This window comes from Oryctolagus cuniculus, chromosome 4 (genome assembly GCF_051225735.1).
Source record: "Oryctolagus cuniculus isolate XC-2025 breed Fujian yellow rabbit chromosome 4, ASM5122573v1, whole genome shotgun sequence".
NCBI classification, from domain to species: domain Eukaryota; kingdom Metazoa; phylum Chordata; class Mammalia; order Lagomorpha; family Leporidae; genus Oryctolagus; species Oryctolagus cuniculus.
In genome coordinates this window covers 125435796-125450192 of record NC_142870.1, presented here as the reverse complement: position 1 = coordinate 125450192, position 14397 = coordinate 125435796, and the positions used below count along the sequence as shown (strand labels likewise).

General features: G+C 38.9%; 1 protein-coding gene across 1 annotated transcript in view; it reads right to left on the bottom strand.

Moving 5' to 3' along the window:
* Nucleotides 1–14397, bottom strand: part of PLCH1 (phospholipase C eta 1) — a 289851-nt gene that overhangs the window by 81298 nt on the left and 194156 nt on the right. Inside the window, exons 5-6 of the mRNA XM_070072610.2 lie at nucleotides 12247–12376; nucleotides 10248–10418 (exon numbers count right to left, since the gene is read on the bottom strand). Of these exons, the coding sequence (XP_069928711.1) occupies nucleotides 10248–10418; nucleotides 12247–12376 (301 nt within the window). The remainder of the gene's footprint in view (nucleotides 1–10247; nucleotides 10419–12246; nucleotides 12377–14397) is intronic.

Sequence of the window (14397 nt, the reverse complement as noted above, 5' to 3'; positions counted from 1 at the left end):
ACAAGGCTAAAATTAATATGCAAACAGAAGAAACCCTGAATAGCTAAAACAATCTTAAACAACAAAAGCAAAGCTGGAGGCATCACAATACCAGATTTTAAGACTAAACTAGTACAACCAAGGAAGACAGTAGGGTGATTCCTCAGAAATCTGAAATAGATCTACCATATGACCCAGCCATCACACTCCTAGGGATTTACTCAAATGAAATCAGAAATATGAAAGAGTTTTCTGAACCCCCATGTTTATTGCAGCTCAATTCATAATATGGAAGATATGGAATCAACAAAGAAGCCCGTCAACTGATGACTAGAAAAAGCAAATGTGGTATATCTACACTATGGAGTACTACCCAACCATACAAAAGAAGGAAGTCCTGTCTTTTGCAACAAAATGGATGCAACTGGAAACCATTATGGTTAGAGAAACAACCCAGTCCCAAAAAGATAAATATATTTTTCCCTCTTGTATGTGGTAATTAATATAGAATCCAAAAATATGTCTAGGAATGAAATTGACATCCTACAATTTAATTATTGTTTTTAGCCCTTGTCTATACTCCTGTGGAACTGTGGTCTTTCTATATTTTACTTGTTGAATATTACATTTAGTGGTCCATTAAGCCTATGATCATGGAGTGGATTAAAATCATGTTTTTGCAAAAATTGAAAACAAAACAAAACAAAACAAAAAATGAAAGAAAGGAGGGGAGCTAAGGGAGGGAGAAGGAAAAGGATTGAAGTATGGTTATTTTCTTAGAATTGTACCTGTGAGGGGCTGGCACTGTGGTGTAGTGGGCAAAGCGGCTGCCTGCAGTGCCAGTGTCCCATATGGGTACCAGTTCAAGTCCCAGCTGCTCCACTTCCAACCAGTTCTCTGCTATGGCCTGGGAAAGCAGTGGAAGACGGCCCAAATTCTTGGGCCCCTGCACCCACGTGAGAGACCCAGCAGAAGCTCCTGGCTCTTGGCTTCAGATTGGTGCAGCTCCGGCCATTGTGGCCAACTGGGGGTTAAACCAGTGCATGTTAGACCTCTCTCTCTGCCTCTCCTTCTCTGTGTAACTTTTTCAAATAATAAATAAATATTTTAAAAAAGGAATTGTACCTATGAAATATATGAAATATGTTCTCTTTATAGTAATAATTTTTTTAAAAATCAGGGGAAAAACAGATTTTATTTTAGAAGGTCTTTGAGGCCAGAAATGCTTTCTCTCTCTGCCTGCCCTCCAAGTATAATTATAATTTTTATTTTAAAAAATCTTATACTTACATTATTATAATTGTACAACTGTTGAACATTGCTGAGTCTACTGCACACTATAATTGCATATATAGAACTTTTTTCTGATTTGTTAATTGCTTCAATTCCTATTCATCTGGTTAATTTTTAATGTACCTATCACAAGTCTTCCCATAGAGTCTAATAGTCTCTCAGTATTCTTTCCACATAACCAAAGGCAATAGGTGATCCATGAATTCTATTTTGTTCTCCTTATTAAAGTTCTCCTCCTTCTGGGCTGGCTGGATTTCAGAATTTTACTCAGCTTTGTTCCTGACTTTGTGAAAGAGCACCAGGAATTAAATTATTTATTTCTTGCATGTGCTTTTTTGTATGTCCTGTGGCCAGGAGCCAGGAGTTTCTTCCAGGTCTCTCACTCGAGTTTAGGGGCCCAAGGACTTAGGCCATCTTCTACTGCTTTCCCAGGCCCTAGCAGAGAGCTGGATCAAAAGTGGAGCAGCTGGGTCTTGAACCGATGCCCACATGATGCCGGAGCCTCAGGCCAGGGTTAATCCATTGCGCCACAGCGCTGGCCCCAACTACTCTAATTTTCAAAATCTATTTTTTCCTCTGAATCTTTCCTCTTAATATCTTGCTCTGGCTTTATCACTAAAATTTTTTTCTTAACATTCTGATGACATTAATTGACATACCTCAAGTTTCCTTTTCTCTGCATTGCCTTTATTTTCTCAAAGTTTCTCACTTCTATTTGTAGCAAAGGATTTCCTCAAACATATGCTAGGACTTAGCTATTTAAACGAATTTTTCAAATTGTCTATTTAAAAATATATTAAAAATCAAGCCAGTAATAAATTGGTTGGCATCTCTGTTTTCATGTTGACTAGTGAATTTCATTGTATAATTCTCTTGCTGGACTATTTTATTAGATTTATATATAAATAAAATACCTTCAGAGTTTTACCCCAAGGGTGGGTATATTCACTTCCTAGGGCACAGTGACTTACAACAGCAGATATTTATTCTGTCATAGTTCTGGGGTCAGAAGTCCAAAATCAAGGCTTCTGTGGGGTTAGATTTCCCTGGAGGCTCTAAAGGAGAATCCACCCCTTATCACTTTCCTTGTTTCTGCAGCATGTAGACAACCCTTGTCATTCCTTGGCTTGAGGCCACAGATATACAATCTCTGCCTCCAACCTCACCAGGCCTTGTTCTCTTGGTGTGTCTATTTCTTCTCTTGTATTTCTTACTAAAACACTCATCACCACCCTAAAGCCATGATGACCAACATCTCACCAACCTTAACTCTGTCACATCTGCAAAGATCCTGTTTCCTAGTCACATTCATGATTAACTAAGGAATTAGCACATGGCTGTATCTTTAGAGGCCACTATTTTTTAAGATTTATTTATTTATTTGAAAGTCAGATTTACACGGAGAGAGAAGGAGAGGCAGAGAGAGAGAGAGTGTTAGTTCCTCTATCTGCTGGTTCACTTCCCAGTTGGCTGCAATGGCTGGAGTTGCGCCGATCCGAAGCCAGGAGCCAGGAGCTTCCTCCGGGTCTCCCATGCGGGTGCAGGGGCCCAAGGACTTGGGCCATCTTCTACTGCTTTCCCAGGCCATAGCAGAGAGCTGGACTGGAAGTGCAGCAGCCGGGACTTGAACCAGTGCCCATATGGGATACCAGCACCGCAAGCAGTGGCTTTACCCAGTACGCCATAGCACTGGACCCTGGAGGCCACTATTTAATCCATTACAGTCATATTCTCCTAAGAAAAATTTTCTAATCTCCTACCTGGAGAGAAAAAAGCTTGAAGCTACATATTGGAAGAGGGCCAAGTTCTGACACTTCAGTGTGTGGAGGTTTACTTCGTCCTGGTACTCATTCTCTCTTTCTGTGAAGCAAATTAGCCCCAAACTTAGAGTCTTAAAACAACTGCTTACTGGGTCCCAGTTGTGGGACTGGGTTCAGCTGGACATTTGGTCTGCTCCTGTTACCCAGGGCTACTCATGTTGATTATGGGCCTCTGGTCACAGGACTATGGCCAGATGGTCCAAAATGGCTTTTTCTACATGCATGTGTTTGGTGCTGGCTGCTGGCTAGTCTCTTTCCCTACCTGGCCTTTCCTCCTCAAAGAAACTGTCCGGTTTCCTCACATGATTGCCCTCACAGCTCCAACAGGCCAAGAACAAAATCTTCATTCTCTGAGGCCTGGGCTCCAAAACTTGTACATCCTTTCTGCTACAATTTATTAGACATAGCAAGTCACTAAATCAGCCCAGATTCTGGAGGCAGGATTACTGACTGCACTTCTTGATGGCAGGAGTCAAACTGCAAAGGGATATTCATATAAGGATCAGGAGTTATGCAGCCATCCTTGCAATCCCCATGTTTTCAGCCTAATAGGCACACTCAGCTGTGCACAGTATTCTCAGTATCCTTTAGCTCAGACCCCTCTGGTCCATCCCTCTCCAATCTTATTTTCAGTTCTCTCCCAGGCCATATTGATTTGCATATGGGAACCATCCCTGCATACCAGGGTTAAATCCCACTTGGTTCAGGTGAGTGATCTTTCTGATGTGTTGTTGGATTCAATTAGCTAGTATTTTGTTGAGGATTTTTTTGGATCAATGTGCATCAGGGATATTGGTCTATAGTTCTCTCTCTTTGCTGTACCTTTCTGAAAAAGACACCACAACAACTATTTGCCTGCACAAGTAGCTGCCTCTAATTCATCCTAAAATTAAACTATAAATTTCACAGTATTTGAATATATGGTTATTTCACAGACAGTGTCATCTGGGAAGTATATTTGAGGCAGCAAAAATATTAGAAGATGTAACTATCCTGAAAGGTTTGTCAACTGCTTTCATTGCAAATAATCAGGAAAAATGACACAGAAATTCAAGAAAAAAACTCTTAAAGGAAATTTTTTTTGATGAGCAAAGTTCTAAAAAAAAGAAAGAAAAATAATAAAGGTACACTAGCACCAGAAAGGAATAATTACAAGCTGAGTTTTAATTCTCTCTCATAAGAGAGAGAAGATCGGAGTGACCGCAATTCTAACCAAATCATTCTGCATTCAGTGCAGTGTAATAAAGGTGGCACAAATGATACCTATAATGGCTAATAAGGATCAAGGATATTTTAACAGAAAGGCTAAAGAATCTATAGAGGCAACTTCTAGAATGACTACAAAGGGATAATGTGCATATTTATATCAGATAAAGTTACAATCTGGGAAGCGCCCTCTAGTGTGAGAAGAGCAAAGCTCTGAAAAATCCCCCTGGAACTGGCCATCCACATCTGTCCTTTGGATGAAACCTCCGCATAGATACAAACCTGCTTCTGCCTTTCCCACAGAGGTGGCCTTTGCCGCTAGTTAGCAGCTGGGAGGCTTTTCACGCTATTAGGACACTTGAACATCCCTGCCTCCCTGTCCCTCCTCAATCCATAAGAAACAAAAAGATAAAAGATAATCCTTTGCTAAGAGGGATTGCCAAGGAGTGTGGGGAAACCAAATCAAGTTATCGCTCCTGAACCAAAACCCTAGAAAGGGACTGATCACAAAACACACTGGACAGGATTTGGGAAAAGATGTTCATGATCAGTTGGCAAATACAGGAAGGGAGAAAATGAAACAAACTAAAACCTCAGACTAGCCCTAGCACTTCAGAACCACAGATCAGTGAATATATGTGACCTCTGCGTGTGGATAAAGAGAAGAAAGTGAGGCCTCAGCCAGACGGGCTCTGGTTTAACTTGTTCTTCTTCCTGGGTATAAAAGACAGAATTTCCCTTGGCACCTCCACATTTTAAGGATGAAAGGCCTAATCAAACAGCAAGTGGAACTGTCAAAGACATAAATTCAACTGTCAGAGAGCTTCAGTGAAATAAAAATCTATCCCTGGGCCGATACTCGATTTCACAGCATCACTGACAGCATTTGTGGTCAGTGGTGATTTTCTCCATGATTTCCAATACTTCATCAAACCTCCACCAATAATAGAAAGGTTTACATGCTTCTTCACGTCTCACTTCCTTGTAAAAACCACCCTGTGTCTCATAAAACTTACTAAATAAGATTTCTCTTGTTAATCTGTTCTGTTGGGACTGGCATTGTGGCATGGTGGGTTAAGCAGCCACCTGTGATGCCACCTGTGATATGGACACTGGTTTGAATCCCAGCTACTCCACTTCCAACCCAGCTGCCTGCTAATGAGCCTGGAAAAGCATTAAGTAATGACAAAAGTGCTTTGGCCCCTGCACCCAAGTGGGAGACCCAGATGAAGCTCCTGACTCCTGGATTTGGCCTAGCACAAGCCTGATCACTGAGGACATTTGGGGAGTGAACAAGCAGATGGAAGATCCTTCTCTTTCTGTCTTTCCCTCTCTCTGTAATCCTAAGTTTCAAATAAATAAATAAATGTCTTTGGAAAAAAACAAAAAGAAGTTGCCTTTTGTTGTAGAACTTCAGTCATGAACCCAACAATGGGTAAGGAAATGATATTTTTCTTCCCCAACAGAATTTTACGACCAAACGCATATGTAGAAACCTGTCCACTTGCATTCTCACATACCTCCTTGGAAATAGCCAGAGCTGTGTTATTAAATGAGTGTGACCCTTCATTGAGCAGCTAATAAACAAGGCAATGGATTAAGAATTTTTAGCTACATCTAATTTAATTCTCACATGTGTTGCAAATTCAATTATAGGTTAAGTAAGATTGATTTCCCCAAAATTCAGACAATTGTTTAAACTCTGAAGTCCTAATGTTACGAGCAATCCTGGACTTGATCTAAGGATGGCATCTGAGAGGTGAGGCCTCTAGGTGGTCTTTGGGTCATTTAGGAAGTGCCCTTAGATAGTGGTTCTCTGGAGAGGTTGATTATTTGAGCTCAAGTTCAGTCTGGGTTTATTCTGCTTCCTGCCCTACCACGGGATTTCCCTTCTGCTCCTGCCATGACCAGCCACCACAGAGGCTGGATTATGGGGCTATATATCTTGAATTCTAACCTCCAAACTCTAAGCTGAAATAAATCTTTTCTTTCCCAAGTAAGTTCCTCTCAGGCATTTTAATTTAGATAACAAAAGTGGACTGAAACAACTGCTACCCAGAATACTTTAATACTCACAAAAAGTAAAGGATGAAAGGGTAATGTCATCAAAGCCACACAGTAAATAAGGCTGTTCTACTCAATCCTACTCTACCACACCATCCAGTAAAAACAGAAATCCATTCAGTCCAAATGAAGTGCTGATCTGCTTGAATAGGGGTGATTAATACCACTGATGAAGAGAAGCAAAGAAACTCAATATCAGAAAACTCGCTTGATACATTCAAATAGGGAAGCTTGAAAGAGATATCAAGAAAGGTATTAAAACTAGTTCTTGGGGCCAGTGCTATGGGGTACCAGGTAAAGCCACTGCCAGTGCCAGCATCCCATATGGGCACTGGTTTGAGTGCTCTCTGCTATGGCCTTGGAAAGCAGTAGAAGATGGCCCAAGTGCTTGGGCTCCTACACCCACGTGGGAGACCCAGAAGTTCCAGCCTCCTGGCTTCAGATCACTGCAGCTCCAGCCCTTGCAGCCATTTGGGGAGTGAACCAGTGGATAGAAGACCCCCCAACCCTCTCTCTCTCATACACACACACACATGCACATACACATATTAAATACAACAGAAAAACACTACAGAATGCATACAATCTTTCTATATGTCAAAGCCCCCAAAATACAATAAAAAACAAAGACATGGAAAAATATTGGTGCCTGTTATCCACAGAAATGTTAATCATACCAACTGTATAATTACCACATTCATACCAAAATGACTTGTTTAAAGATAACAATGTACTGATTTCTTAATTATAAACTAAAATAGTTATATAATTATTTTCTATTATGGCAACATGTTTCAAAACCCATGAAAATATTTCATCTCAAGGTTCATTGATAAGTAAATAATTCAAAGAAAACATATGTCTAAATCTGACTTACCAAATACTTTCTACTTTTTTTATTCTTGCTAAAGCAAACAGCTGAAAAATCTGATTACCAGATGAATCTACACATGAATAAACATTCAAAAATTACATTCAAATACTATAAAAGTGTTTGTCTCCCTAAACCAAGAGCAGAATTTAAATCTATGATATGTTTTGCTCCTTAGGAATCTACAAGCAGCACCTACTAGCTCAGATTACAAATGCCAAAGAGTTTTAGGTTACAGCAAGTGTGAACGACAATTTTCTGAGTTAAGTAGAAGAAAATGAAATAAAATGAAAAGTTGAATGCCTCTCAAGTGGAAATAACTTTTAAACTTCAATTTAATTCAAATCAGTACCAAAACTAAACAAACACATATATTAGCAATGTATTACTAATATAAGTATTATATTATGACTTAAATTATAATAATTTCATTCTGCAAAAAGAGAAAACCTAGCAACTTTTAAGTAGTATTCTGTTTGGCCATCACTGTGGAGTGGCAGGTTAAGCCTCTGCCTGTACAACCAGAGTCCCATATGGGTACCAGTTCGAGTCCCAGTTGCTCCACTTCCAATTCAGCTCTCTGTTAATGTGCCTGGGAAATTGGCAGAGATTCCTCAAGTCCTTGGGCACCTGAACCCACATGGGAAAACCAGATGGAGTTCCAGGCTCCTGACTTCAGCCTGGCCCACCCTCAGTTCGTGTAGCCATTTGGAGAGTGATTCAGATGATGGAAGATATCTCTCTCTCTCTCTCTCTGTCTTTCTGTCTCTCTCTCTCTTTTGACAGGCATAGTTAGACAGTGAGAGAGAAAGAGACAGAGAGAAAGGTCTTCCTTCCGTTGGTTCACCCCACAAATGGCTGCTACGGCCAGTGTGCTGTGGCTGGCGTGCCGCTCCAATCCGAAACCAGGAGCCAGGTGCTTCCTCCTGGTCTCCCATGCGGGTGCAGGGCCCAAGCACTTGCGCCATCCTCCTCTGCCTTCCCGGGCCACAGCAGAGAGTTGGACTGGAAGAGGAGCAACCAGGACAGAATCTGGCACCCCATCCAGGACTAGAACCAGGGGTGCCGGTGCCACAGGCGGAGGATTAGCCTAGTGAGCCGCGGCACTGGCCCTCTCCCTCTCTTTTTTTAGCATTCTCTTTCCTATTAGCATAGACCCTCAAAATTATAAAATATCAAAAATATAAATATTTCTATTTTGAGCTCTCTGAGTTTAGATTTTTTTTCCATCCCAAAACATAGCCCAATACCATGGTATATATAGTACATGTTCATACAAGGAAATAAATTAATCTGAAATTTTACTAACCCAGGCATCGATACTTTAATTTCCTTAGTATCTCCAACACTTGCAAACACCACCAAGGAGGAAAATTCACGATTGCCAAAGTCACCTAATCCATCCTTGGTCAGCTATATTCCTAGAGTTAATGCAAATTTATCTCCCTCTAAGATTTGAATATCAGATCAATATTCTACTCCACGACACTCCATAGTAGAAGTTTCTTCTGGTTCACATGATGTTCTTTCAATATCCAGATCCAGATTGTAAGAAGTGCTCTAACCACATAGCCCAAAAATTTCACTTGAGTATGTACCCAATAGAATTGAAAACATAAGCCCACACATTAAAACATGTACATGAATGTTCACAGCATTATTATTCATAATGGCCAAAAGATGGAAATAATAAATATCAACTGATAGATCAACAAAATGTGGTATATCCACTAATAGCATATTCAGCAATAAAAAGGAATGAACTCTGTTACATGCTAAATAGCAGGAGCCAATCAGAAAAGCCAAATATTACAAGATTTTCTCTACATGAAATGTCCAGAATAGACAAATCACTAGAGCCAGAAGGCAGATTACTGGTTGCCCAAGTTCTTGGGGAAACAGAAATAGGGAATGACTGCTAGTGGGTATGGAGTTTCTTCTGAGGAAACTGAAATGAATGAGTCATTATAGTTGCACAACTCTGTGAATATACTAAAATCTGAAATTGTATACTTTTTTAAAAGTTGAATTTGATGATATGTGAATGAAGCTATTGTTAGAAGGAAATATTCTAACACTGGCTGCCTGATTACTTATGTAGCTGCTGTAGAAATAATCTTTTCAGCTGATTATTATATCACATAGCCCAAATGTTTGATGATTCTTTATAATTCCTACAGAGCTAAATGCTTTTTATTTAAAATGCATAAAGGAGTTAAATAACTCTTTATATTAAGACTATGAGTCCATAGATCTAAAGAAAATTAAAAGTAAATCCCATGAACTTCTGTAAAACCAAAGACCTTCCCCAAAACAGTCTAGCATAAATGGTCAAAAAACTTTAACAAAATATTATTTCTTTACTGTAGTGAGCAACATACGGAGTTTGCAGAGATATTTTAAAAACGAGCATAAAAAAGACTAAATTTGTTAATAATTCAACCTATGTAATATTAAAATTTAAATGCCTTATTTTAAATGTATTTAGTGATTCCCTTTGCTAAGCAGTACCTAATTTACTTGGCATTTTCACATGATCAAATGGTAATTCTCTATCAGAATTGTCAATGATTTACTACAGTGCCAATTAAGAATCATAGTAAAATATCTAGGTATATTAATATAGATATAAATTTTAAATAATATTAATTTACACTAGTATAAACATATCAAGTATAAATTTATAGCAATATGATAATACATCATAGGATTAGAATAAATGGCAATAAACATTACCATTGAATATAAAATGAAACACATTAGTTAATATCCATTTCTTTATGGAAAAATATGCATATCCATACCCAGTTTATTTAAGGCAAAAAACTGTATACACCATGTTCAATTTATCACTTCCTCACTTAAAAGCTAGTGGACACACGTAGACAACATTTTTACGGACTTGTGATATTTAACCCTCTTTCCTAGATTTAAACTATATCTACATGCAGCCCCAAAAGAAAGCCATGCATCATATACCATATTTTTAACTAAACAATCAAGTCTAGTGATACCTTTTGCTCCACCTTCAAAAACTGAGCTAGTTCTTCCACAGTTAGATGATCTTTCTTGTCACTGTAGTTTAAGAGCAACAAATAAAGGTCCCTTCTCAAAGACATCATTTTATAAAAAACACAAAATTCTTCAAATGTCAGAGTTCCTTGATTCTCATCTGTGTCAGCTTCCTGAAAAGGGCATAGAAAAACAAGGCAGTATGTGGATTTGCAACAGGAAAGTCCATACTGGAAAATATTTACATTTAAAAAGCTAGTAGACCAATTACAAATGGTGAACATACATTTAAGCATACCTGAAATGGTATAAACATTGACTATATATTAGACTACAAAGAAAGTTTCAACAAAGTATAACAAAATCAATCTTATGCAAATCAATTTCTCTGACCACAGTAAATTTATAAAGCAACAAACAAAGCTCAAACAAAAAATATGGAACTAATGCATTTCTCAACAGAAAGTGAAATACACAGAAGTGAACAAGTACCAAATCAATTCATATTAAGACTTGTATGATAAGGTTAACATGATAATTAAAGAGAAACTTGAAGTCTTAAATTTATTGGAAAGTGATATAGATTAAAAACAGAAGCTACTAATTCAATGAGAAAATCAGGAAAAAATTTAAGCTGCAGAAAACAGAAGGAAAAACATTACAAACAAAAGCAGAAAGCAATGAAATAGAAAACAAATAGATATAACAAGAAGGTAAGCAAGAAGAGAAACAGCTGATTTTTGGAGAAACTAATGAAAAAGAAATCTTGAACAAGACTCATCAAGAAGAAAAGAGAGAAGTTACATTTACGTGTCTTATCAATTTCTGGACTGTGATTTAATCAAATGTGATTTCCCACCCCCCAGAAGAGGCTCTGTCCTCATTCTCCATAGGTAGCTCTGATGCTCAAAGTCATCAGTATCACGGCCACCTCCTTGATATCCCCTCTAGAAAAGTCTGGACAATCTATCTGGATTTTGATTTGTGGTTGAATATGTTTGATTCTAGTAACAATTGAGTGAAAGTCTTTCATCATGTATCTTACTACTGAGTAGCTGAATTTGTTAGAAAATCACAAACTACTGGAGATACATGATGAGCAAGCAACCCATATAGGTGATCTTATTTCAAAGTGAACACAGTTGTAACTGAACAAAAACTGTCTTCCATTCAGTGTTGCGAAGCATACCCCATTGTTTCTGGCCTTACCATCTCTAACAACAAGGAAGCAGAAAACAAATGATGCACATAGCATTACATATCACATTGCCCTGGTATGCTTACTTACAGGTACAGATGATTACCCATCTAGTCACTCAGAATAGAAAAACATTCCAAAGCATGAATTATTCTTATGATCTATTTTAAAATCTGAAGCTTTTATAAATTAATATTCCACTTTTGGCCCTTAGTTTGAGGACTAAATTTAATCTCAGTGAAATGCTGCAGAGAAAGTGTGGCCCAAGGATTCCCTCAGTGACCAACAGGGAAGCAGCATCTCATCTAATACTAAGGGGCAGTTAAGTGAAGTTTCTGGAAAAAGCTTCCTAAATGGTATGAGTGATTAGCACTTCCAAGGCTCCTGGATTCTAAATCTCTAAACTCCTCAAAAACAAAATAGGGAGCCCTTGAGGTCTCAGATAAGCACTACTTTTTAATTTCAGTCTTTATTCTGATTCTCATAACACATGAGGCATGACTGTCCTCTCAAAAGGATTCAATGGCATTACTCCATCCTTTAAGTGTCGGGAAAAGTGCTTATACTTACTCTGAAAATAGCAACATATACAAAGTATTTTACAAGGTACAATCTGTGGACGGGTGGAAAGTTTATGAATTTTTTCTTTGATGAAAAAATTTTTCTCTTTATCAAAGAAAAATATTACAGTGCAAAGCAAGTAACATTAGCTTCCAACAAAACAGAGCAGCTTTTGAGGGTAGCTCAATGCATCAGTAATCTCTGTATGCTTTCCATAAGCCTGTGCAATTGTGAAAACATACCTGAAACATTTGTCTAACTTTTCTTCTGGGCAGATTGACGTTTAGTTTATGCATTAGTTGGTGTATCTCTTCAATATTCAATAAGCCATCACCATTTTTATCAGCTTCCTCAAAAGTCTGCTTCACCCATGTGCAGAAAAGTCAAAGAAAATACTTGTGCTTTCATCAAAATAGAAACTTCTCCCTCAAAGCATACTCACAAGCACATTTATCAGCAACACAGAACTTAACAAGTAATTCTTTGAAGACCTGCAATCCACAAGGCCTAGTGAGCTGCTAATAGGGACTGCAGTAAAAAAAATAATAATAATAATAATAAAACAAAACACAGAACATGGAGAAGGGTATACATAAATGGGCCCCTCCACTGTGAAATGAGAGTCACAACAGATTAATGTCAAAGCTTCTTTAGTTAACCTTCTAATCCCATCTTATCCAAATTAAATATAAAACCTATTATTGCAAAAACACTGCATTTCCTCAACTGGATGGGGGATTTCATTACTCTTCTCAATTCCTCTACCAACAAGATAACATCTTAAATCATGTGCTCTTCAGTCAAGTCCATAAACATACAATGTTTTTATATGATTTTATACATTATCTCTGCTTGTTTCTCATTTCCTGACCAGTTTTTTCACAGGTATGCTGCCATGTTCGTAACACAGATCTTGTAAAATCCTTAACGGTTCCCATTCACAGAATGTAGCAGGAATGGTCCAACATTGTAGCTTGCAAAGAAGCTTGATAAAGATTCCCCTGTGGTAAAACAACAAATAAAACAAATCTAGGGCCGGTGCCGCGGCTCACTAGGCTAATCCTCCGCCTAGCGGCGCCGGCACACCAGTTTCTAGTCCCAGTCGGGGCGCCGGATTCTGTCCCGGTTGCCCCTCTTCCAGGCCAGCTCTCTGCTGTGGCCAGGGAGTGCAGTGGAGGATGGCCCAGGTACTTGGGCCCTGCACCCCATGGGAGACCAGGAGAAGCACCTGGCTCCTGGCTTCGGATCAGCGCGGTGCACCAGCCACGGCAGCCATTGGAGGGTGAACCAACAGCAAAGGAAGACCTTTCTCTCTGTCTCTCTCTCTCACTGTCCACTCTGCCTGTCAAAAAAAAAAAAAAAAATCTAGGCCTTATCTTCTCCTATGCACTTTTATCTAGTATCATGGTACACCATGGTACATTATCTTTTCAATTCTGTTTCCTCAATCTCATTCTTAACGTTTTAAAAAATTAGATCATCAAGAAGGGGGGAGGGCAGCACTGTGGCTCAATGGGTTAAAGCCCTAGCCTGAAGCGCCGGCATCCCATATGGGTACGGGTTCTAATCCCAGCTGCTCCTCTTCCGATCCAGCTCTCTGCTTTGGCCTGGGAAAGCAGTAGAATGGGCCCCTGCACCTGCGTGGGAGACCTGGAGGAATCTCCTGGCTCCTGCCTTCGGGTTGGCACAGCTCCGGCTGTTGCGGCCATCTGGGGAGTGAACCAGAGGATGGAAGACCTCTCTCTCTGTCTGTACCTCTCTCTGTAACTCTGTCTTTCAAATAAATAAAATAAATCTTTTAAAAAATTAGATCATCTAGTTCAATCTTTGCTCAGATTACAAGGTTAAAGTAGAAATTTGGTTAGAATTAGTGAGAACCAGGTCTGCAAGGCAGGACTCTGCAACCTGATCTAGCACTCTTATCTCCTTACATACAGCCTATCTCTGTCCCTTGTTCCTTCTGTTTGTATTTAGAGGATTCCTATCTAAGAGTCCTAAACTTCCAGGTTATGGGCAGTAACCCAATGCACAAGGCTCATATACTAGGGGTTGCCTTCACAGCTCTGATAGAAGAGGAGGAGGCAGGGTAAGGAGCTGAGTTTAGATATATATAAGGATTTATATTGTATAAACTGAGTTTTTAAAAGACCTTCAACATGATGAGCCTTAGGTTGCTTTACAAGTTAAAAAACAAAAAGCAGAATAAATGAAAAAGTTGAAAGTTCCCAGTTAACTTTTAGCAGAGGATTTTTTAATGGGTGGTTCATAGATATTAGGCATCGGGGTTACAAAAGGTAGGAACAGTATACATGCTTAGAATAACAAACTGAACTTCAAAGTTTGTAAGTAAAAGGAAAAGAATGAAGGTGATGGAAAGAAACCAGAGAATCAAA